General features: G+C 45.7%; 1 protein-coding gene across 2 annotated transcripts in view; it reads right to left on the reverse strand.

Moving 5' to 3' along the window:
• DUS3L (dihydrouridine synthase 3 like) overlaps nt 1-23,047 on the reverse strand; it is a 241,275-nt gene that overhangs the window by 181,674 nt on the left and 36,554 nt on the right. For both annotated transcript variants that reach the window (XM_078663631.1, XM_078663632.1), the window contains exon 2: nt 13,946-14,033. In XM_078663631.1, coding sequence (XP_078519757.1) covers nt 13,946-14,031 — 86 coding nt within the window. In that variant the 5' untranslated portion in view covers nt 14,032-14,033. The remainder of the gene's footprint in view (nt 1-13,945; nt 14,034-23,047) is intronic.

Below are 23,047 nucleotides of genomic sequence, written 5' to 3' on the forward strand. Positions count from 1 at the left end.
CCTGATATCAAAACATGTTGTAATGCTGCAAGTCATAAGCATTCATTGGAGTATGCCTTCGAAAGGTGCAAAAGCAGTGAAGAGCGATGGGGAAAACCTTTTTTTTTCTTACTTAGCAATTGGACCAATAGAAAGGGAAACACATTCTGAGGCTAGCATATCTCAATTGAAAGAACTGAATCTTGAGGTGGGAGCAGAATTTCTACAGTTTGTTAATTGTACATAATTACCAGTAAAATTCTCAGTGGAGAACACTACACAATAGATACACAAAGAAACCTCTCCCCCCCCCCCCTCACCCCACTTAACCACCACCCCTGGCGTGGCAGCACCTCCACATATTTTCCTATAAAACTTCATAGGTCCACTTGAAGAAACCCACTCCATAGCTGCCAAGGTTTCAGATCACCATGTGTGATATTTTCAGAATTTCCGTGACATTTCAACGACTATGAGTGACACTTTCTCGCAAGCAAAAATCATGCAATGAAGACGAGGACAGCTTCTAAATATCAGAAATTACAGCCATTTGAGCACCAAGAATCTCCAAGAAGTTCTTGAAACTGCTGCAGATCACCAGAAATGGAAGGGCGCTAACCCTAGTGCTCCCTCATGTAACCGGATTGAACTGTAAACAAATGCTTAACCATGATATTTAACAAATCTTTTGGTAGCAGTACGTTGTTTAAAGTTCTGTGTACATATGCTGACACATGCACAGTTAAATACAAAAATACTTGCCCGATGCAACAGATTGTCATTTGTATAAAATTAATGATATTTACTTTTAAAATTCATATGTACATAATATCTAGATCAAGCACAACACCTGCCCAACTAGTTAAGACACATGCTGAGGAAGTTCTGTTGCCCTGGTGAAAGCAACAATTCTGGGGAAGGGGCCGGGCCCAGGCTGTGGGACATGAGGCAGGAAAACATTGTAACTGGCAGGTTGGATATGTTATGTTATATGTTATATTGGTATTTATAGCGCGCACAACTACTCACGAGTATCCTGGCGCGAAGCAATAGTACACATATAGCGAGAGAAAATGAATTAATAGGCCTGGCTGAAGAGGTGAGTTTTGAGAAGTTTTTTAAAGCATCTTATGTCCTGAGTGTGACGCAGCACTATAGGTAGGGCATTCCAAAGAATGGCCGCTTTCACAGAGAGAGATTGCCCGCCCAACCTCGCTCGGCGGAAGTGAGGGATTACCATCAGACGCTGGGCAGCCGACCTTAAAGATCGTCGGGGGATGTAGAAGGCCACTCTCTTCTTATTGTAGGAGGGACCAGAGTCGTGTAAGGCTCTATGTATTAAAACAAGGGCCTTGAATTGTACCCTCTGTACCCTCTGTACCACTGGCAACCAGTGGAGTGAGGACATTTGCGATCTTGTACTAGTTCGCTTAGAGATGCCCAGGAGGAGTCTTGCCGCAGCATTCTGGATAAGTTGTAGCTTGTTGACCAAGAATGCTGGGATGCCAAGATAAAGTGCGTTGGCATAATCCAGGCGAGACAAGATGAGTGCTCGGGCAACCATCTCCTTGGCCTGTTGGGGGAGCAGAGGAAAGAATCTGCCTAAGGACTTAAGGGTCCCGTAAAATGTAGTATGATTTCCGATTTCCCCTCATTATATTTTAATTTGGCCAGGGCAAGCCACGTGAATACGGCGGCCAGACATCTTTGCGCAGCATCCGTGTCTACATTCGAGTTGTCCCAGGTAAACAGAAGCTGGGTGACATCGGCGTAGGCCATAATCTTGGCACCCAGTTCTTCGGCCAGGAAGATCAGCGGGGTCATGTAGATGTTAAAGAGAAGCGGGCTCAGCGTCGAGCCCTGAGCGACCCCTGTCCGAACCTCTCTGGCCGAGGACGAGTAGGGGGGCAACCAGACTTGCTGGGAGAGGGATTTCAGAAAGGATTCCAGCCATGACCACACTGCCCCGGAGAGGCCAATAGATGATAGGCGCGCCAGGAGAAGTTGGTGAGGTACCGTGTCAAAGGCGGCAGAGAGGTCCAATAAAATCAAGGCCGCTCTGCCGCCCTTATCCAAACATTCCCTGATTGCCTCCGTCCTCTCGACCAGGGCCGTCTCCGTGCTAAAAGATGATCTGAAGCCTGACTGCGCTGGGTGGAGAGCCCCCAAGTCTTCAACAAAAACATTCAATTGGCGAAAGGCGACCTTCTCCCAGACTTTGGCCAGCGCTCGTAGCAGGGAGATGGGCCGATAGTTAGCTGTTATGAGTGGATCGGCCGATGGTTTCTTTAGCAGTGGAAGTAGCTTAGCCTGCTTCCATTGTCTTGGCACCGTGGCTGACTGCAGCGACCTGTTAACCATGACTGTGACTTCCATGCCTATGGTATCCGCCACTCCGGCCAGAACCCTGGCAGGGCAGGGATCCGAGGGAGATCCGGATTTTAGAGATTTAAGGATGGTAAGAATATCTGGCAGTTCTGCCAAGTCAAACTGGGAGAGATGCCTACTAGGTGGGGGGGGGGGGCAGATCGTACAGTCAGGAGGAGGGTGTAGGGGGACAACAAACAGGGCTAGACCTTCTTCGATCAGTTTAATCTTGTTGATGAAGAAAGACTAAAGCTCCTCACACCAGCCTGCCGAGACGGGGATGGCCTTTTGTTCAGCTCGAGGGGACATAAAGCTTTGGACAATGGCAAAGATCTCTTTGCCATTGTTATCGGCCTTCATAGTTCTGGACGTATAGTACTCGCTTTTTACATTCTTCACCGCAGTGTATTATATTCTCTGAGATGAGCGAAGGTTAGCTTTGGCTAGCGGGCAGTAGGCCTCCCTCCAAAGCCGTTCCGACTTCTTACAATCCCGCTTCAGATCTTTTAACATAGGCGAGTACCAAGGTTGTGAGGGCAGCTCACAGGACAGATATCTGTTGCTGGGGGCTGCAATGAAGCCTCTGGCTCCTCCTTCCTAATGATGCTGCAGTTGGAACATGCATCACCACTTCAGGGCCTCCTTGTAAATGATCATGCGGCTATTGCTTAGCAACTGGACCCCAGGGCCTATCTCATGGGTCTCTCAGACCGTCCCAGCCCCAACAGGATGTGTGAACAGAGGAGCCTCAAGTCAACACAGGTGCCAGTCAGTGTGCTGCCGGGTTGGCCGGCAGAAAAACAACACTGACAAGTACACAACATATTGCCAGCCAGTAGCAGATCAAGCTCCCCGGCCAGCTTCTGCCAGCAAAATCTGGAGAGAGACAGCATGATGAGAGGACTGAGGGATCTGACGCAAGTCGTGAGGATCACCCGCCCCCCCTTGTGGGGGACAGGATGAGAGAGCAGAGAGCTCTGTCAAAAAGCACCACCGTGTCACTGATGATAAACCCCCTCAGTACGTACATGATTACTTGCACCATCATTTTTATAAATTAAGCATAGTGTGTAAATTATTTGTAATTTGACATCACTTCAACTTAATAATTTAATTAGTTAAATAAGATTATCGTACTGATTTAACTACAGACTTATTCTCTTATAATTGTCCATAAGTTGAAGTAAGTTCATTAGAACCAGAGTGAGTCACGGCTAGTGCTTTCAATGACGGTGCCCAACATAAACCTCAGAAAGATGATGAGACAGTGCAGCCCTGCCTGCATTGTCTGAAATAAATGAAAGGATCAGACCTTGCAGTTCTTGCTAGCCTGTGCAGCAGAACACACATGCTCCACCGTCCGATGCGGATGCCCGGCGATGCCGCAGCCCGAGACAGCAAACATTAATATTAATTAGTATTGGCGCGTGCCCTGCTATTAGGGGCTGAATGAACGACGCGTGGCTGGGACCGTCTGCTGCATCAACCATCTATGCCACGGTTATTCACGGAGCTGCACACACTGTGTGAGACTCAGTCTCTGTGTGACAACATGAACAACAACAACACTACTACTACTAAAGTCAGTGGCAGGCAGGCTGCCAGGCCTAGTACTTACTTACTTGTTCAACTTCTGTAGTCAGACTCACAGTCTTGACAGGCACTAGGCTCTCTGAGCACGAGTCGATGGCGAGTTCGGTCCCAGCGGCCTTGGTGAGCCGACCGCACCTGGTCACGGCGGCCGCACAGAATAGCACTGCAACTCTCCCAGCAGTGACCAAGGCCTCTCTCTCATGCGGTGCCATGATTGATGAGAGAGTCACTGTCAATGCTGCCATCTGGTCTAACGCTGGGTTATAATATGCGCGGATGCACAATGACAAAGCAGAGTACAACTCCACAGTTAAATCCCCCGCCGCTTCATCCCGACTGACCTCACTTCCTTCCTGTTCCAGGACGTGAGGTCACATCTCCCCCACGAAGCAACCACTGAAGGCCGACCCCACCCCAGGTCTCAGTATTGTGCACACGCTGAGGAGTCAGAGTGACTCACTTTCACTTTTGACAGCCTGTGCGGCGCCGCGGGCGGAAATTTAATTGCAGCCAGGCAGACCAGGGCTAAGCGACTGTAACATTGCAGCATTTGTCTCAGCCAGCAGACAAAATCATTAACAGTTTACTTAGCCTGCTCATGCTGGCAAGTCAGTGGGGAGCTGCAGAGCCAGCGCAGAGGTTTCACAGGTGCCACCACACGCGCTAGCTGGCTGGTAGAGCAGAGTGAGACATCATTAAAATGCGTGACAATGCATTTCAGTACAGTAATGCGGAACACCACACTGAAATGCGTTAGTGTCACACCTGATATGTGATACTTGGCAGGCTTGCCCTAAAAATAGGCATCATTATGGCCTGGATTTTTGCCAATATCCCTAAAACCTACATTCCACGCCCCAAAGCCTCTGAAGACTCGCTGGATGCCTACCGGCAGTGGCTGGTGCCTGTGCCTGCTGGACACACCAGAATGCCAGCCAAGGAGGTCGGACGGGTGTCGACCTAGCTGGCTTATGCGAGTGCTCAGTGCTGGAAGATGTCCGGAGTGACTGGCGGTGTGAGCCTCGTGGCTGCCTGTGAGAAAGGAGTGGGAGACAGGTTCGCCTCCGGACGACTGCTGCGTCCTGGGGCCTGCTGGGGGGCCCCGCCTTCATCGCACTGTGGACTAACGGGGAGGCAGGAGGGAGAGGTCCTTCCCTCCTCCTCTTCTCCCCCCCACAACTGCTAGGACTGTACTTACTAGAGGGAAGCCACTGCGAGGGCCCGTTGATGGGATCTTGCAAGTCCCCAGCATGGAGTGGTGATTACGGTGGGACCTGTCATCTAGCGTCGTTCTGCCCACTGAACACCTCTTGCGGTGGGGCAGGCACTGGGGGAGCCACACTGGGACCGCACATGCCAAGTACTAACTCATCTCATTTGTTAATGTGACTCTGTGCATCCCTAGTATTGCCATGGTCTTTTTGTATCTTGGGTGCAACTGCAGGTTGATTGGGCAGTGGAGGAAAGTAAGAATGTGCATTAATTTGGCATTTACAATCAACACTACAATTCACCTTACTGTTGCAGGCACAGTAGAAGATGTAAGAGGAGAGTGACACGGAAATGCGGGTCATGAAGATGGAGCAGCTTGACTTGGATTTTTCTCCAAGTACATCCTGTGGAGGGTATCAGCAGAAAGGAACACTATACCTGTGAGATCTCACAATGTTTCAACTAACAAGCATTCAGCACTGTGCCATCAGACTCGTGTCCACACCCATTACAACACAAGAGGAGTTGGCACAAACTCTAACCAGGAGATTTGCAGTGGCAGATGAGCATGATGAGGACTGCAGCAACTATGTACCATAGTACGATTGAAAATGTTGATACGGAGTGTTGTAGATGATAACTAATGATATTGATGTCCTAGTACCAAGGGTACAGGGCAAAATGTCACCTAAACCCAAAGACATGCAAGATATTTCAAATATGAAAATGTACATCCATACCTCTGATAGCTTGGTAGGCAAACTTCAGGAACTGAACAGTACCAGATGCTAGTAGGATATACTTGAGGCCTATTTCGTTTATCTGGAGTGTGCTTCAAGGCATCAATATGATACAAACACACATGCGCCAAAGACAGATTTTTCATGACATTGTAACATTTCCTGTCCCGGTCAGTTAGGCACCGAGCAAACAGAAAGTCTCTAACTTGCCCATTACACAGGCATGTGGCTACTTTTTAGGGAATGGCAGGTTTTTCCCAACTACTTGCTAGCATCTGGAATTCCGGAAGCATGTATATATACAAATGGTCTACAGTTCGCCTGCCATATATAGGTGCCACCTATGTTAGTCAATACATGGACAAGAATCCAAGAGCTCTGTATGTAATTTCCACTTATTTAGACTCCACCGAGGAACGTCACAGTGCTAAGAAAAGATTCCTGTTTTGGATAAACTATTCTATCCTCTGGCTCATTCGCGTCTTCACTTCAGTCACTCTGTTGGAAAGCTAGCGCAAGTCTTATCTCAACACTGAGAGATCTATCTGGAGGTCATCGACCTCGCACCCCACCACATCCCTTGAGTTGTGAATTGCCTTGACGATCATTGTGAGATCCGGCGGAGATTGAGGTGTGGTCGGGGATTCATGATTTCCCACAGCTTCACCAGTATACAATGCAGGGATAGTATACTTTTCCGTCGTAGTTTGTTTTAATCCATCTTTTGTGTGTCAATTACAAGGCAACTCCAGACTACACAATTGTACATGGTTTCTCTATTGCACCCTCACCTGCTACTGCAACATCTCCAGGGTCTCAGATTAAAATCTCTTTCCAGCAAACTCATTAAAGCCTCTCCATGTTGATCACAGAGTGCATCGGCTCCTCCAATGGGTGAAGAACTAGCTAAAGAGGACTGCCTTTCCTTTAGCCAAATAGCCTTTCTGATGTTCTGAAATACCAACCAGTCTAGGGAAATCTAACATGTTTTGCAAAGTCATCAATTAGGAAAACTGCACAATATGTGACCCAGCAGCCCTGCAGTGACCTGAATGGCTTCTTCAATCCCAAAACAGCAAACAATGCGAGATATCACAGTGAACGAACTATAACTTGTGTTCCCATAATCTACTGCTTAGGCCCTCACATATTAGATAATTCATGTCATATTAAATGGCATCAATGATTATATTTAAATTACATTCTTGAAATTACTAATGACATCAGCCAATGAGTCTGGCTGTGTGCTATAGGCTTTGTGAACGAGGAGTAATGCAACAATCGAAAATCAATGGTTGGACTCTTATAAGCATGCCTGTAAGCTTTTGAAAGATGCACAAAAAATCTAGAAAAATCAGAAGTGAAGCACTAGTGACGAATGTCATTGTCTTTTCATTTGCATTCAACCAAAGAATTAGGGCAGTGGCGTGTAGGTCCCTTGTGGACGGCAAGTCAATGAAAATCAATGAAAAATAGACCCTTTGGTCAACCTCTGCTGTGGAGGGCTGAAGGCTGAGCAAGCAGGGTGGTAGGTGGTCATGGAGGGGAGGAGCGGGACCTGGCCACAGGATTTTCATCCTAGCTATTGTTCATTAGAACACTGTGGGGGGCTGAAATAGAGCACTGGGGAATCAACTGATAGGCTTCTGCAACTGTTGGAAGCACATGTTTTACTTTATTCTCGAATGGCTGAGGAATATAGTATGACATTATAGAATCTGTGGTGCCATTTTAGCTTCTGGAGCCCTTTCCTTAACCTTTATCAGAAAACCATTAGAAAACAGTTCCCTCTCTAACATGCTTCATCAAGACACCGCACGGGGTCAGCATTTTTCACATGGTAAAATCTCCTGAGAACTCACCAGAAGTTCTGAAATAAGTAACACCACCTACAAATGATTTATATTCTGACAAAAATGTGTTATGTGCTCCTTTTTGTGCACCTCAAAACCTGCCATTGACTATAATGGATTTCATTAAGGATTATATCCTGTAATGGCTGCCAAATCATGCTGTCAATGTTGTGGTCAGCAAATCAATGAGAAGGGTTCCCTTTGAGATCTCCCCACCCACAACCCCCTGAGTGTCAGGGTGTGCTCACCCGGCCACTTATATATATAAATATATATTTTTGCCATTTTCAGGAGGCAGGGGCCATGTCCCAGAGTCCAGCATATTGTTCATGTTGTGGCTAGTCAGTCAGGATTAACTAGATCAATTTAAAGGCCAATCAGAGCATATCAGGACACCAACAGGCGTGATATACCTAACACTGTACCCCATTCATGCCCAACCTGACCCCTCTTTAAACGCAAATTTCAAAAAAAAAAAAGGATCTACACCAAATCAAAAAAAGCATGCCCTCAGAGTAAAGGTATAACGTTTTACCAAATGTTGTGTCATTCTGTTTAGCCGTTCTATATCAGATAGCAAAGTTTCCTATGGAAAATAATAGAGGGAATCACACTTTGACTTTTTTGGGGAATTCACACCGATCTTGGTTGCTTTGTTTCCAGCCTTTGGAAGAAATATCTATTTGATGTTCCTTACGCCCTGAGGAAGTCTAGCAAGACGAAACGTGTGTTGGCTGTGTTTTCTGATTGGGCATATTTTACAAAGAAATAAAATTAAATCTTTTTCTGCGTATTATTTATTTTTTTGATCTTTGTACCAGCTATACTGCCACTATACTTGGGTTGTATCCTTTAGATTGGCTTAGTTAATAGATCATGTTGTAATTGCTATTCCTATATCAAGTGTTTTATTTTTCATTAATCACATACATTCATCATTGCAATAAATTGGAATATTCAAATACTATTCTGATTTGTCTCATCTGGAGGGCTCTAGACAATTATGTGATGTTATGTTTGATATTGCTGATAGCAATCTCCATGTTTACACTTCTTGCAGCAGAAGTCTCTATTGTAGCACTTCGTTTCTGTTCTTTTTATTGTCCCCTTTGTATGATGAGCTCGTGAGGGTAGTTTGCTCCACTGCTCCAAATTTTAATAGTTGCCAAACTGTATTATATGCAGATTCACTGGAATTAAGCAGCAGTGGAGGACTATATTATAAAACAGGCTTTACAAACTTATGATGCTTAGAAAGGCACATTTATGCAGCATAATTTAGCATTATGTACAGCAGTATTTCTATATTTTCACATTTTAGCAACTATTAACTGTGTCTGTGTAAAGTCGCATCAATTAGTACCAGTTTAACACCTGAAAGCGCCATTCAGCAACTGAAAAGGCAACCGCTTAAACTTAGCAAAGGATCTACAATTTCTCAGAATTATGGGTAGACCTTTATTTTCCAATAACTTGATTCGTTTGAAAAAGAAACAACCATTTTTTGGTGACATCTTCAAATTATGCAGCAGATGGTGAATTATGCGGCAAATGAGAAAAGTACATCGCGCTATATAAAACTTTATAAATAAATGAATAAAAATTGTGTGGACTACACTGCAGCCGCAGAAATACATAATTTGAAAGGACCTGATTGTATGCCCTAGTGCCCGTTGTCAGACTGCTAAATAAAGTTACGTTCCTGCCTTTCTTTCGTTGTAGGCAATAAAGGGTTAAACAGCCAGTTGGATGAGAGAGAAGAGACCCTTTCAAACGCAAATGCAAGCATCTTACTGCTAATTGCCTAACTAACACTTCTTGGATAAACAAATGGCCGTGCAAAAAACATATTTAACAGACTAATGAGAGCAGCTGCAGCTGATGAAACACTGGGAGGAAAAACAAGGCGAGACCTAAACAAGCATTTACAATGCAATGGTTTTGCCTTTGTTAAAGTTAGAGCTATTGGCATTGCTCTTGACATTATTTTTATTTATGTTTTTTTAACATAAATAAATGGCATTGTCATTTACAATGCCACTAGCTTTATCTCTCGCAAATGACACCCACAAACACACACACAGAGCCCTTCCACACCCACACCCACACAGAGCGCCCCACACACACAGCCACACAGAGCCCCCCACACACACAGCCACACAGAGCCCCCCCCACACACAGCCACACAGAGCCCCCCACACACACAGCCACAGAAAGCACCCCACACACACCCACAGAGCACTCTACACACATTTACACAGCACAAGCAGGCAACAGGGGCACACGGAGGCACAAGCAGGCAACAGGGGCACACGGAGGCACAAGCAGGCAACAGGGGCACACGGAGGCACAAGCAGGCAACAGGGGCACACGGAGGCACAAGCAGGCAACAGGGGCACACAGAGGCACAAGCAGGCAACAGGGGCACACAGAGGCACAAGCAGGCAACAGGGGCACACAGAGGCACAAGCAAGCAATAGGGGCACGAAAACGGAGGCACAAGCAGGCAACAGGGGCACACGGAGGCACAAGCAGGCAACAGGGGCACACGGAGGCACAAGCAAGCAACAGGGGCACACGGAGGCACAAGCAGGCAACAGGGGCACACGGAGGCACAAGCAGGCAACAGGGGCACACGGAGGCACAAGCAGGCAACAGTGGCACACGGAGGCACAAGCAGGCAACAGTGGCACACGGAGACACAAGCAGGCAACAGGGGCACACGGAGGCACAAGCAGGCAACAGGGGCACACGGAGGCACAAGCAGGCGACAGGGGCACGAAAACGGAGGCACAAGCAGGCGACAGGGGCACACGGAGGCACAAGCAGGCGACAGGGGCACAAGGAGGCACAAGCAGGCGACAGGGGCACACGGAGGCACAAGCAGGCGACAGGGGCACACGGAGGCACAAGCAGGCAACAGGAATCCTTGCAAAATTTGTTTGTGTGCTTTTCGATAGCATAATTTCTATGGGCATGTATTAAAAAGAGGAAGCAGGTTGGCACATAAGACGACTTAAAATTGACTTACATTTTTACTGTATTATGTATATAGATTAAATGATTTTTAACTTAATCTATATGGTAGCACTCTTAAGACTCAGGATTTAAGCTATCTTTTATAACGTCTTTTTTCTAAAATGTGACTGTAAATATTTTTATGATACTTTTATGATCTGTGTAAGATCGAATAAAGGATTTGATTGATTGACTACTGCTAGTCCACTGAACAACATTAGGCCATGTGTTAGTTGACACCTACTTTGGTATTATAATCCCCAACAGAACTGAGCCAGAAGAGTGTCCGAAGCTTAACTGCAATAGTGGATAAACATTTCACATTAAAAAAATTAAAGTTGGCTCAAAATCAGTGTTTCCTGCAAAGTGTCTTTTGCATAGAGACCATTTGCAGTTTGAGTTGTGCAGACTAACGAAAAAGCATTGGAATAATGAGCTCCAGATCATGCTGGATTTCAGATCCAGTATTTGGAAGGTTATCTTCGATGAAGAAGCATCATAGCAGCATTAAAAAACTTAAATGTGCAAAGAGAAAGGACCCTTCAACTTGACAGCATATTTTTCTCTTTTGCTAAATATGGCGAGTATGAAATGTAACGAGTCTTAAAACTGACCTGAATGTTTACCTAGACAGAAATATGGTAAGGAATGTGTGCCCTCTTATTACTTTAATGCCGTCCAGTTAGGTCATGGGAATAAAATCGGAGAAAGAAAAGCCCTTCTTGAGGTTGGTAATGCAAATGTATCTTACATTTATAGTGGAAATGAGCATACCTTTCTAATTGTCAATTCTCAGTTTACCAATCAATCTTCAAGCATCAGAGTAACTGTACATTATGGATTACTGATTTAGAGCATCTTTAATATTCTAGTAATTTAATCCTATTACATCGATTTTAAGTATTTAATCTGATCCAGACTTGGCTCCAAATACTAAAGGAGGCCTATGACAAAGAATTGTTTCAGAAGAATCAGGAACGTGAAGTTTTGTAAACAGAGAGCCTTGTCTAATATAGGCAAGAGACCAAGATGTGATGGGAACGAGCCACAGAGATGTGTAACTGCTACATTACCATAAAACACGTATTTTGTATTTAATACATATTTACAATTTGGAGAACAGAGGCATAGTGGTGTATCAAACATGACCTTCATTTCAGGTGCACAATTGGGAACGGAATCCAGCTGACCAATGTTGACTGTCTATTATTAGGGTCACCTGACCTTTCAGGTTCAATGTAAAACCATGGCCTTGTTGAGGCTTACATCCATGACCTCTCCAACAGGATATTCAACTAAATAATTTTATTTCTGTAGAATATAGTTCCTAATGTGGTTCCTGCTGCCATATAATATAGTTGGTCAAAGACATGTCGGCCAGAAAACCATGTCTGATTTTAGAACCAAAGTGCAATGCAAGGCTCACAGATTTTCCCAAAAAGCCATCAGTCAAGCCCCTGTGCCGGCGCATGTGCACTACGTGCGCTCGCCAGGCAAACCTAAAAACTCATCACACAGTAAGGACCCAGAAGATGACCTGGAAAGGAAAAGCACGCTGTGCTGAATGGTTTGGTGGTGGTCCTTTCGTACTAGGACAACCACAGACTGAGTTATGTGCAAACACATTTTTTTAATAAAGGGCCCTCAAAGCATTGTGGGGTAAGTTTCCATAGTGCAGTGAATATTATAGTATCGGCTCCCACACTGACCCAGGGAGAGATGCAGTAAACTTTTACTTGTGTTTTCATTCCTTTCTGCGGCCTCGCGCTGCATTTTCCTTCTTTTAATGGGCGCACTTCCGCGTGCTGCTGCGACAACCGTCAGCCTTTCCTGGTGTCTGCCGCTCCAGCAGAAGCACACACAGTCTGGGGTTCCTGACCCCCTTTAACATAAATCCGCCCAGAAGCACCTATATCGCATACAAGATGGTGACAGTGTAACGAGGCCTGAGATGGGTGTGTGTGGAGCGGTTTTCTTTTTTTAGTGGTGCATTGGGAGGAGGGAAAGGGATGGGAGAGTAACACGAGGGACGGAACCCACTGCTCAGAACTCAGGAGTCCAGAGAGCATGTCCCCAGGGAAGCTGTTTGTTGTGGCCTAAGAAGGACTTCTTTAGAGGTGTTACAGGATACTATGCTAGAGGTCGAGTTCCAAACTCACTACCACCACCTCTCGGAGTAAACATTGGCTGCTTAAGGCAGGTGACGTCGATGGAGAAAATGTCTTGGTTATCCAGCTGAAGACATGGGACACACCCGAGGAAACCCCCCTTACCCCCAGGGAGGCCGCCTGATAACTACAGACTGGACCAGAGAAGAGGCGGCAGCACTCGCTGGATGCGGGTCTTGTACACTTTGTAAAGCCTTCACTGTGGCTATCCTGCAACCTGGCAGAGAAGAGACACGTCTAATTGTATGTAAAAAGAGCAGCTTACTCACCAGTCAGGGACACGGAAGCCATCTACTCCACCGCCCCCATTACAGGGGAAACTAGGAAGACGGTAAACAGAGCGCTATCTCGGCGGGAGATGCATTTTGACAATTTACCCAGCGGTTCCACAGCTCGTCTTCCCCGTCAGGTCCCGGGCCGGCAGCCAATCACAGCGCGGCCCGGGAATGACGTCACGGGGGTGTCCCGCAGTTCCGCCCCCGGCCTGCCTGGCTTCCTGGTCGCGGGCCGGGCGGCGACTGCAGAAGATTCGGGGGCGTTCCCGAGAACAGGCGTTCGGCTAACGTAGCCAAAAGCCAAAAATTCTCGGGAACGCCCCCGAATCTGGTCCGGCATTGACGGACAGGCCCGTCTTCCAATGGCTAGCCTCCATTTATGGAGCTAGCCAATGAAAGACGGGGGCGGATTCCCAGCCCCATACTATACTCATTAGGTTTTCGCCTAGCAAAACGATGCTTTCGCATCGTTTTCGCCAGGCAAAACCTAAAAACGAGCTGGCACCCCTCTTCCTGAGCCTTTCCTCGGCCTAGACTCGAGGTCGGTGTGATTCAGGTGGAGGGCATGCAACTGCATTTCCTTGGACAAGGGCAGCACGGCACGCGCAACAAGTGCTGCCCCACGAGGGAGGGACACCAGTAAGAAGCCTTACACTAAATTGGTTGGTAGCCTCGTTGCTTGGAGATCTTTTATTAAGAAAACATTGTTATGAGGCACCAGCGGTTTTTCAGGCACTTACTTGTCCTTGATGGCAGCAATACCGCGCTCGGCCTTTGCAGGGGTGCTATTTGAACTGCCATTTTCACATGCTTTTGTATCTTCCATTCCTAAAACAAATTACAAAAAAGAAATAAATAACTTAGAAATCCTGTAGCAATGGCATACACAACACAGAGTGAATCTCAATTACAGTTGCTAGCTGTGGTTTTTAAAGTCACTGTAATAATATTACTAATGCAAAAAAAAGTGTATTCAACCAGAAAATCGTGTGCAAAACACGAATATACATCAATAATATGGCCTACATATTGAATACAAAAATATCGTGAAGATTTACTACTCATTTGTGCACTTTAACATTAATGTATATAATAGTAAACCTCCACAAATATATTAATGACAGTGTCGACGCGGAGTTAAGAATATTTAGCTATACTTTCCTACCTTCAAAACATGTGTGTACTCTGTATTTAGGATCCGATATTTCTGTTTATCAATATTCTTGGGCATGATATTGTGCCATACAATTGCAATTAAAGACGTTTCACCAACTCATGGCCTTTGCTTTTTGTGAGTTGCCAAAAAAACGAGTTAATTTTGAAAAACATTAGTAATCCCCCAAAATATGCTTTATACCTCATAAATGAGCCACCACTAGCAAGTACAATAAACAGCGAGCACTCTAGTAAACTATCCACAGTGGACAAAAATAAATGGTGGAAAACTGCTGACACTTCCTCTAACAACTGGCCCTTGCTCATTGATAAATGCTGTGAGAGACTAAGCAACAAACTGCCCATCCTAAAAGACTGAGGGCCTGATTACGAGTCTGGCGCGCCAAGCCGGCATCCCGCTCCAGAACCACTAAACTCGACCGCCAGATTACAAGTACTCTTGTGGTTTGGAGGGCAGCCCTTAGGCATTCACACAGAGGGGCCTATTAAAAAGGCACTGCAATGGGAACGCCAAAGCCTGTAAATTCCATGCCTTACAAGAAAGGTGGTGCCCCCCCGAATACATCCTATGGACCTAAGGAAACAGGGCCTCCTTTGTTTCCTCACTGCTGCACTTTTAATGGCGGGTTCACAGCAATTAAAAGCGAGATGTCAGGAAACTCGTAAATGGGTTGGCGGAGTCACAGCGGCCCCGCCAAGTATATTGAGGCCTCACAACATTGCAAAACCACCGAGTATCACGGATCCCCGGCAGTTGCAGCGGTCCTTTGGCAGTCCAACCGCCAAACTCGTAATAGGGCAATCGGACCGCTGGTGCCTGCTCTGCCACCGAGGATACAAGACTCCATTGGACTGCCATAGTCATATACAGGCCCAGAATCTGCAGTTGCCCCCGTAAATCTGCTCAGTATCTTCACCATCTCAGAGGCAAACCTGAAGCTCTGAAACCTTGAGCTTGAGGGTATGGAGAGTCCTTCTCTTTCCTCAATTGTGACCAAATAACATATAGCTTGAAGAAGATGAAACACAGATGGCACAAGTCACAAGACAGAGCTATACTCAAAAGCAAAAGACCTTTGTACAAGTCCCAAATGCTCGTCAATTTGCCTCTCTATGGACTGCTATAGCACTTACATCCTGATCTGTTGAGCGGGCTTCAAAAAATGAACTAAGTTCTTGGTTAGAAAAGTTTCATTGTAGGTGAATCAGAATGCTGTTGGAACCTTACCAATCCAAGACTATTCAACAACCACTCTGTAACCACTTTCCCACCCAGGAATAGGTCAGGCATTTACTTTTAAGGGCACAAGAAAAGCTTTTTCGAGGGAGAGAAGGGATCCCCCTCCCAAGAAAAGGTGCCAGAGATGGACATGAGTTTTTCCGAAAGAAATAAGGTTTGAATAAGTGAATTTGCATTTCTTGGTAAATTTCTTCATAAGCAAATATATCCTTGAATATTGACTGGAGTCAAAATGGTATTCACAAATTGTTGCTGGATGCACACCTGGGAGACAGAAAATATTGCAGGTTTATATGCTTACTTCTGTAATCTGTTCCGATTTCCTAAAAGTGGCAAAACTGTATCCATACAAAGCTGTAGACTTTCGGATGCAATTTTGTGACTTTCCTTTCCATTTTAAAATGTTGTTCATAATGGCTATACACTGAATATAGTTTTAAAAAATACCATTGTACATCAAACTTATTTTATTAAATGGTAACTTGAGGCCAGATGTACAAAGCTTCTTTGAAGTCGAAAACGGCCCATTTTACAAAATGTTTTTTCCAATGTACAAAAGGCAAATTGTGATTCTGTAACTTGTTACAGAATCGCAATTCTGTTTTGCTACCAAATAGAGATTCAGTACTTGGAAGGGGCGTCCCTTCTAAACACCGATTTGGAATGGTATGTATTCCCCTTCAAAAAATTTAGGCTAAATAACAGGCAGCATTAAAAAGCAATCACAGACATTGTGGTCTGCTAACTTCAGCAGGCCACCATCCCTGTGATAGCTGCGATTCGTAGTGGGTCACACATTGCAACCTACCTTTTTAATATTCATTAGGTAGGTGATTTGCGCCCCACAAGGACTTGCTATTTTGAAATTAACAGAGAGACGCTTCGTTTTGGCTGAGGACACGAGCAGCAGCAGGGCCAGGACTCGAAGCCCCAGAGAGCACCAGTGCCGCGAGTGAACCGGCAGCCCCTTCCATTGCTACCTGTGGGCTACATCAACCTATTGCGCCTCCCACTTCGCGGGAGACGCTTCGTTTTGGCTGAGGGAGACGAGCAGCAGCAGGGGCAGGACTCGAAGCCCCAGAGAGCACCAGCGGCACAAGTGAACCGGCAGCCCCTCCCATTGCTACCTGTGGGCTAGCATCAACCGCTTGCGCCTCCCGCTTCGCGGGAGACGCTTCGTTTTGGCTGAGGGAGACTAGCAGCAGCAGGGGCAGGACTCGAAGCCCCAGAGAGCACCAGCACCGCGAATGAACCGGCAGCCCCTCCCATTGCTACCTGTGGGCTACATCAACCGCTTGCGCCTCCTGCTTCGCAGGATACGCTTCGTTTTGGCTGAGGGAGACTAGCAGCAGCAGGGGCAGGACTCGAAGCCCCAGAGAGCACCAGCGCCGCGAGTGAACTGGCAGCCCCTCCCATTGCTATCTGTGGGTACTTAATTGCCTGTGGACTCGCGAGCCGCACGCTGGCGAGCGCCGGGCTAAGCCCGGGCAAAGGGCGGGCCGTCTGTGGCCGTCCGTGGCAGGCCGAAGCTGGGCCATCCCCCTTTCAAAGCTGGACTTGATTTATTGGACCGGGTTAGTACGACCTTTATATAGTTAAAACGGTTACAAACACTCATTTTTAGATTGTAACTCTACAGGACTGTTGGGCTATCTGTTTCAAACATGAACAGGGGCACCCGTAGGGGGCCTGGGGGTCCAGGGGTCGTTGGCACTTTGGATGCATCTCTATTGCGGGCAGAGTCAGTCTTAAACCATGAAATAGAGTTAACTCAAAGGAGACTCTCAATGGAACCCTGTTTTGCCCTGACCACTGATCCCATAGCTAATCTCCCTTTATGTATTGATCCAACAATAGACGGTAGTTTCCAGGATGATGAGAGGTCTCTACCAATTGAAGCTGATGTGGTAGTACACCAAGTCCCAAACCCTCCAATCCCCACCCCCTCACCACCTAGACAGGTTTGCACTCGTAAGCAACTTTTAGCCCAGGAAAAGGAAAGGGAATGTGTTATTCCAAGCAAAAAAAAGGAAAGCAGCCACCCTACCCACAGCTACTATACAAGCCAAAAAAATAGCTAAAACGAGAGGAGCAACTAGGGCGAAGAAAAACAATTCTATACAGCCGATTTTGGGTAACATCTCTAGTTTCTCGGGTAATCACGCCCAGGCTCCCCCAAGCCAAACAGTGGAAGAACAAGTGGTACTTATCCTAGGAAAATTGAGGAGAGGATTACGACTCTGCTTGAGCCTGTATTAACTAAATTATTAGATATAGATGCAAGGCTCAAGCTCATAGAGCAACATACCGCTACCCTCAAACACCCACCTAGACCAGAGGACGCAAATGTCCCCAAGGAGACTAGACCATCATCAGTGCGTCCCAAACCTTCCTCCACTTTAGGCATCGGAGTAAGCACTACCAAAGCAGTGTGCACATCCACAGTTAACACGGTAAATTCACAACCCCTAGTATTAAGGGCAGGGACTACGACAGAGCATACAAAGTGTAGTGATTCAGCAAACACGGGGATGGGATTGTCACCTAGGAGGGATTCTCTAAACTTACCACCAGAATCCACACCGTATACGGTCATACTTACCAATGTCCCATCACTTAAAACTAACTCTGTGGAACACTGGTCCTCCCTTAAAAATAAGGCCCTCCATCTACTACATCAGCGAACTGGTCTGGGTACGCATCTCTTCCAAGAGTTTAAAATGGTACATAGAACCCCATGGGTAGGCATGTCACCCAAAGCGTGTAGTGATGATTGTGTGGTTGTAAACTTTGGGTCTCCCCACCTTGTATAGACGATCCTGGAAAGAGCAGGGGCTAGGCATCTGAACTGGGATGGTATATCTATATTGCCTCTTGGGTTTTTCTATCGAAACAATGTAGCACCCATCCCGAAAGTAGGCAGCCAAAGGAGTGGACAGCAGACCCAGACTTGCTTTGATTATAATGTGCCCGTTTATAACAGATTTGACCCATTTACCACATTGGAGGATATAGACTGACTGAGTGGCTCATCCACAGTTTCACAAAACCCCTCTATACAGTTCGATTTGGGAAAGGGCGTAGCAATGCAAGATACTACACAAGGAGTTGCTTCTTCCTTGCTACTTCAGGATAGGTCTACTACTGACATTCAACTACCATCTACCGGTCCTAGGGTGCCCCCGATCGGTCCTAGTGACTGAGTGGAGCTTACCAATGGTAATTAGAAAAACTATCCTCCATTAGGGTGTGGTCCAAGTCTTTCCTCTGGAGATATTGAAAATTAATTCTTCAAACTGATTTCCTGGAATGTAGCGGGCTTATTGAGTAAAACTGTTTCTAGTGAATGGTCCACATTTATAGAAGCGCATGATATTATAGTCATGCAGGAGACCTGGGCCACAGGAAAAATATTTAGACCTGGCTATTTAAATTTTTCAAAATCAGCCGAACAGGGAACGTGTGGTCGGCCAAAATAGGGCTTGACTACATGGGTGAGGCAGTCCCTCCAACTAAAGTTGGAGGAGATTTCAATTGATTCCCGGAATATCCTTATAATTAGGTTGTATAACGGAAGTCTTCCAGGCACTTTACTCATTAATGTCTATTCCAGGGGAAACCAGGGTGGTAAAGCTACGGAAACGGTCGCTATTCTAGACTCTTATTTGACCAAGAACCAGGGGAAAGATCTGGTCCTTATAGCTGGAGACTTCAATTGCACATTTGAACCTCTAGAAATTCACGATAGCCACTTCAGTGCAGAAGAGGATGAGCTGTGGTCGGTTCCCATACTGGACCTTCCCGTTATCAAAAAATGGCCCAGTGCAGCAATACAAATGAATATTTTCTGCATGGAACATGGGGTGAGGACAGCAAATGGGAGAACCAAATTGATCAAACAGGGATGGCAACTTTCATGAGTGGGCTACGAGCGAGTCAAATAGATTTGTTTTAGTTAAGTAAAGAACTCTGGTCGTCCCCATTAGATATGGAGGTAATTGTCCGTACCGAAAGCGATCACAATCCCTTGCTTCTTTTTTGGTGCACTAATAAATCTTTACAATCTGATGGTAAGACTGGTAGCCTTGATCACATAGAAGCACACGTGACTAACGATTCTTGTCGCCTCAAATGGTCCAAGGTGGCGTCTAATGCACGAGTGTGACCCACATGAATATCTTGGTATCTAATGCGGTAGCAACACTCCAGGCAGAGGCAGCTCAAGAAGTGCAGAGTGACAGAGCAGTGGATGTCCATGAGCATCTTTTTAATGATCTTAAGATGTATTTTACTACTAAAAATAAAATATCTAATCAACCAGCACGATCTAAAGCAGCAGAGTGGTACAAGTCATCATGTCGTACAGCCTACAGATCGTTAGCAGCTGCTAAAAGGTCCAAAGATAGGGCAATACTTAACAAAAGTAGGCTCTACTATAAGGCGGCGTAAGTAGCAGCAAAAAGGGTCTAGGACGAGGAGCATTGGGTTGCCCTCCTGGAAGCAAGCGACAGGAGAGATATGACCATGTTTTTGCAAGTGGTGAAATGGGGCAAAGGCGTTCCGCCCAGCGTCCCATTTAACCATGTGGAGCCGCAACAGTGGGTCTCCTATTTTGGAGGTCCATTTACTAGTGACACTGTAACCTGTGCCCCCACGGGAATTCAAATTGAAAGCCCAGTCCTCCAGATAACTAGTAAGGAAGTCAAAAACGCATTGCATCGGGTCCCAAAGGGAAGGGCGCCGGGGCCTGACTGCATCCCCGCTGATCTGTTTCTTCAAAATACAGGTTTATGGGCCGTATACATTCAGCTCCTGGCAAATGCCATCGCCAAAGGTGCTCGTTTACCCTGTACATGGGCAGGAGCAGTGATTTTGCCCATTTTCAAACAAGGGGACCGGTCGTTACCGGCCATTTATAGGCCCATCAGCCTAATAGATTGTATCCAGAAGGTCATCGCAAGCGTCGTGCTGTGTAGAATTCAGGCCTGGCTCGAGGAATCTACCATTTTGTCTAATCTACAGGCAGGGTTCCGGCAATGCACAAGCACCGTGGACCAGGTCATGAGGTTTATCTTGTTATATTGGCGCACAGTGACCATCGGGAGGGGTACGATCTATGCAGCGTTCGTGGTCCTTAAATCCGCGTTTGACTTGGTGCCACGCAATAAAATGTGGAGTATACTTGAAAAACTGGGCATGCCGGCTGACCTGTTGGCTTTTGAGGTGAAACTACATACTAACAATTATGCCCAGGTTAGATGGGATGATAAGGGTAACACCACCAACAAATTTCAGGTCGATAGGGGGGTAAGGCAAGGGTGCGTCCTTGCTCCCACCCTCTTTTCCATATATATAAATGGGGTGGTACAATATTTCAAGGATTTCCCCACAGATGCTCCAACATTGGCGGGGTCTAAGATTCCGCTACTTATGTTCGCGGACGACACCCTCATACTTTCTAAGACCAGGCAGGGCCTCCAGCGTGCCATGTCTAGATTTGATGAGTTTTGTCTGGAGCATGATCTTGTTGTCAATGTTGACAAGACCAAGTACATGGTACTGACAAAATCCTCTAAGGCAGTCGGTGTCGTTCAGATGAACGAAGGAATCCTTGAACAAACTCAGACACTCTCATATCTGGGTATTTTAATAGATAAGAAGGTCACCTGGAAGCCGCAGGTTATTCAACAAGCAGTTAGACATGCCTAGCTAGTGGGAGCCTTATTGAAGGAACACAGTCACTCCCACACCAAACCCATAACACCTGTCCTCCAGCTCTACAAATCTAAAATTGGTGCCTCGATAATGTATGGGGCAGAGCTGTGGGGTTATGCAAATGTTGACACCCTAGTCTTGGGGCAGAATAAGTTTTTACGCTCCATAATTGGTCTCCCACAGTCGACCCCTTTAGTTCCCTTGTTTTTGGATTTAGGGTGCAACACCTTTAGAGATGTGGCACTCTATAGGATGGTTGCCTATTGGAGAAGATTGGGGGTAACCCCAGAGCTTATCCATTACGCTCAAGCTCTGCTGGAAGTCAGGGACCTGGATGTCAACAAGAAATTGGGGTGGTTTAGGACCGTACATAATATATTATCAGGTATGGGCCTAGTTCATTTGTGGTCATTCCCAGCTGACAGCACTTTTCCATCAAAATCTGTGTTTAAAGCGGTCTATTGGGCCATGGCTAACACAAAACGTACCCTGACCACCTTTGGCTCCTCACTTTCTAGTGTCTTCTTAGATTTAAAGCTAGAGCCTAAATTGAAATTGTATTGGAATACCATTTCATCGACCCGTGACAGGAAGCTGTTCCACTAGTTTATAGTGGGTACCCTCCCCACTAACAGGTTTACATGTAAGTGGACTAACACACAATCTAGCCACTGTCCGTTTTGCATGGACACCCCAGAGACAGTAGGCCATATCTTTTTCGCTTGTCCTGCTTACAATAAACCAAGAACGAGGTGGCTAAAACCAACCTGTGTTAATCTGGGCATTAGGTCAAGTTCGGAGGCCCTTGGAATTCTTAAAACCTCTGTGGCTGTCCTGGTTGTGGTGGCAGTAGCTAAATACCTAGGATGGGTATGAGTGCTTCGCTGGAAGAAGAAGAGGCTGGGGTAAAGGCTCATTACTAGCGGAGCCTCGTAGACGTTAACTTACCATCCTGTTTTACTCAGCTTGATGGACTGTACCCTTGTATAAGCAGAGATATTAATATAGGCACTCAATCATGATTTTTTTTATGTTTAATGCTTTTTTATATTAATTAATTATAATAATTTTAAATGTTTAATATAACGTGCTGGACAAAAGATATTGTATTAACTAATGTATTTGCCACGAGCCGCTCTGTCATTGTTTTTATTATATATTTTGTATATGTTTTAACTTTTGTGATTTTACAAATCGAAATAAAGTTATAAATGAAATGAACAGTTTTATACATTAGGAATAGCAATTTCCTAATTGTGACTCGTAGATAACTAATGACTGCTATTCCTAATGTTAGTAGTACCTGGTCCTTAAAGCATTGTTTTTTAAGTTCCCCTTAAAAACGTTACATAGGATTAGCAAAATATAGCCATATTTTTCAGTTGCAAATATGTTTTAGGTACATTTTATTTGGAGAGCTAACACAGCAAAACTGTCTTCGACCTTTCTCCGCCCCCCCACACCCCACCAAGTATGAAATATCTTTAGGAACATTTGAAAGCAATCACCAATCTTGCTTTTATTCTTCTGCATGTATTTGCATATATTCAAGGAACATTCTTTATTCAATATATAAAGCGAAATTGTTACATTTTGCAAACGTATGTTCACATTTTTGATTTGGACCACGTCTGTAATTCAAGCTGAACTCACAGTTGAATGTATTCCCTTTGAGCGGGAGGGATGTCATTTCCTGATATAAAGACGGCTC

This window comes from Lissotriton helveticus, chromosome 10 (genome assembly GCF_964261635.1).
Source record: "Lissotriton helveticus chromosome 10, aLisHel1.1, whole genome shotgun sequence".
Classification (NCBI taxonomy): Eukaryota; Metazoa; Chordata; class Amphibia; order Caudata; family Salamandridae; genus Lissotriton; species Lissotriton helveticus.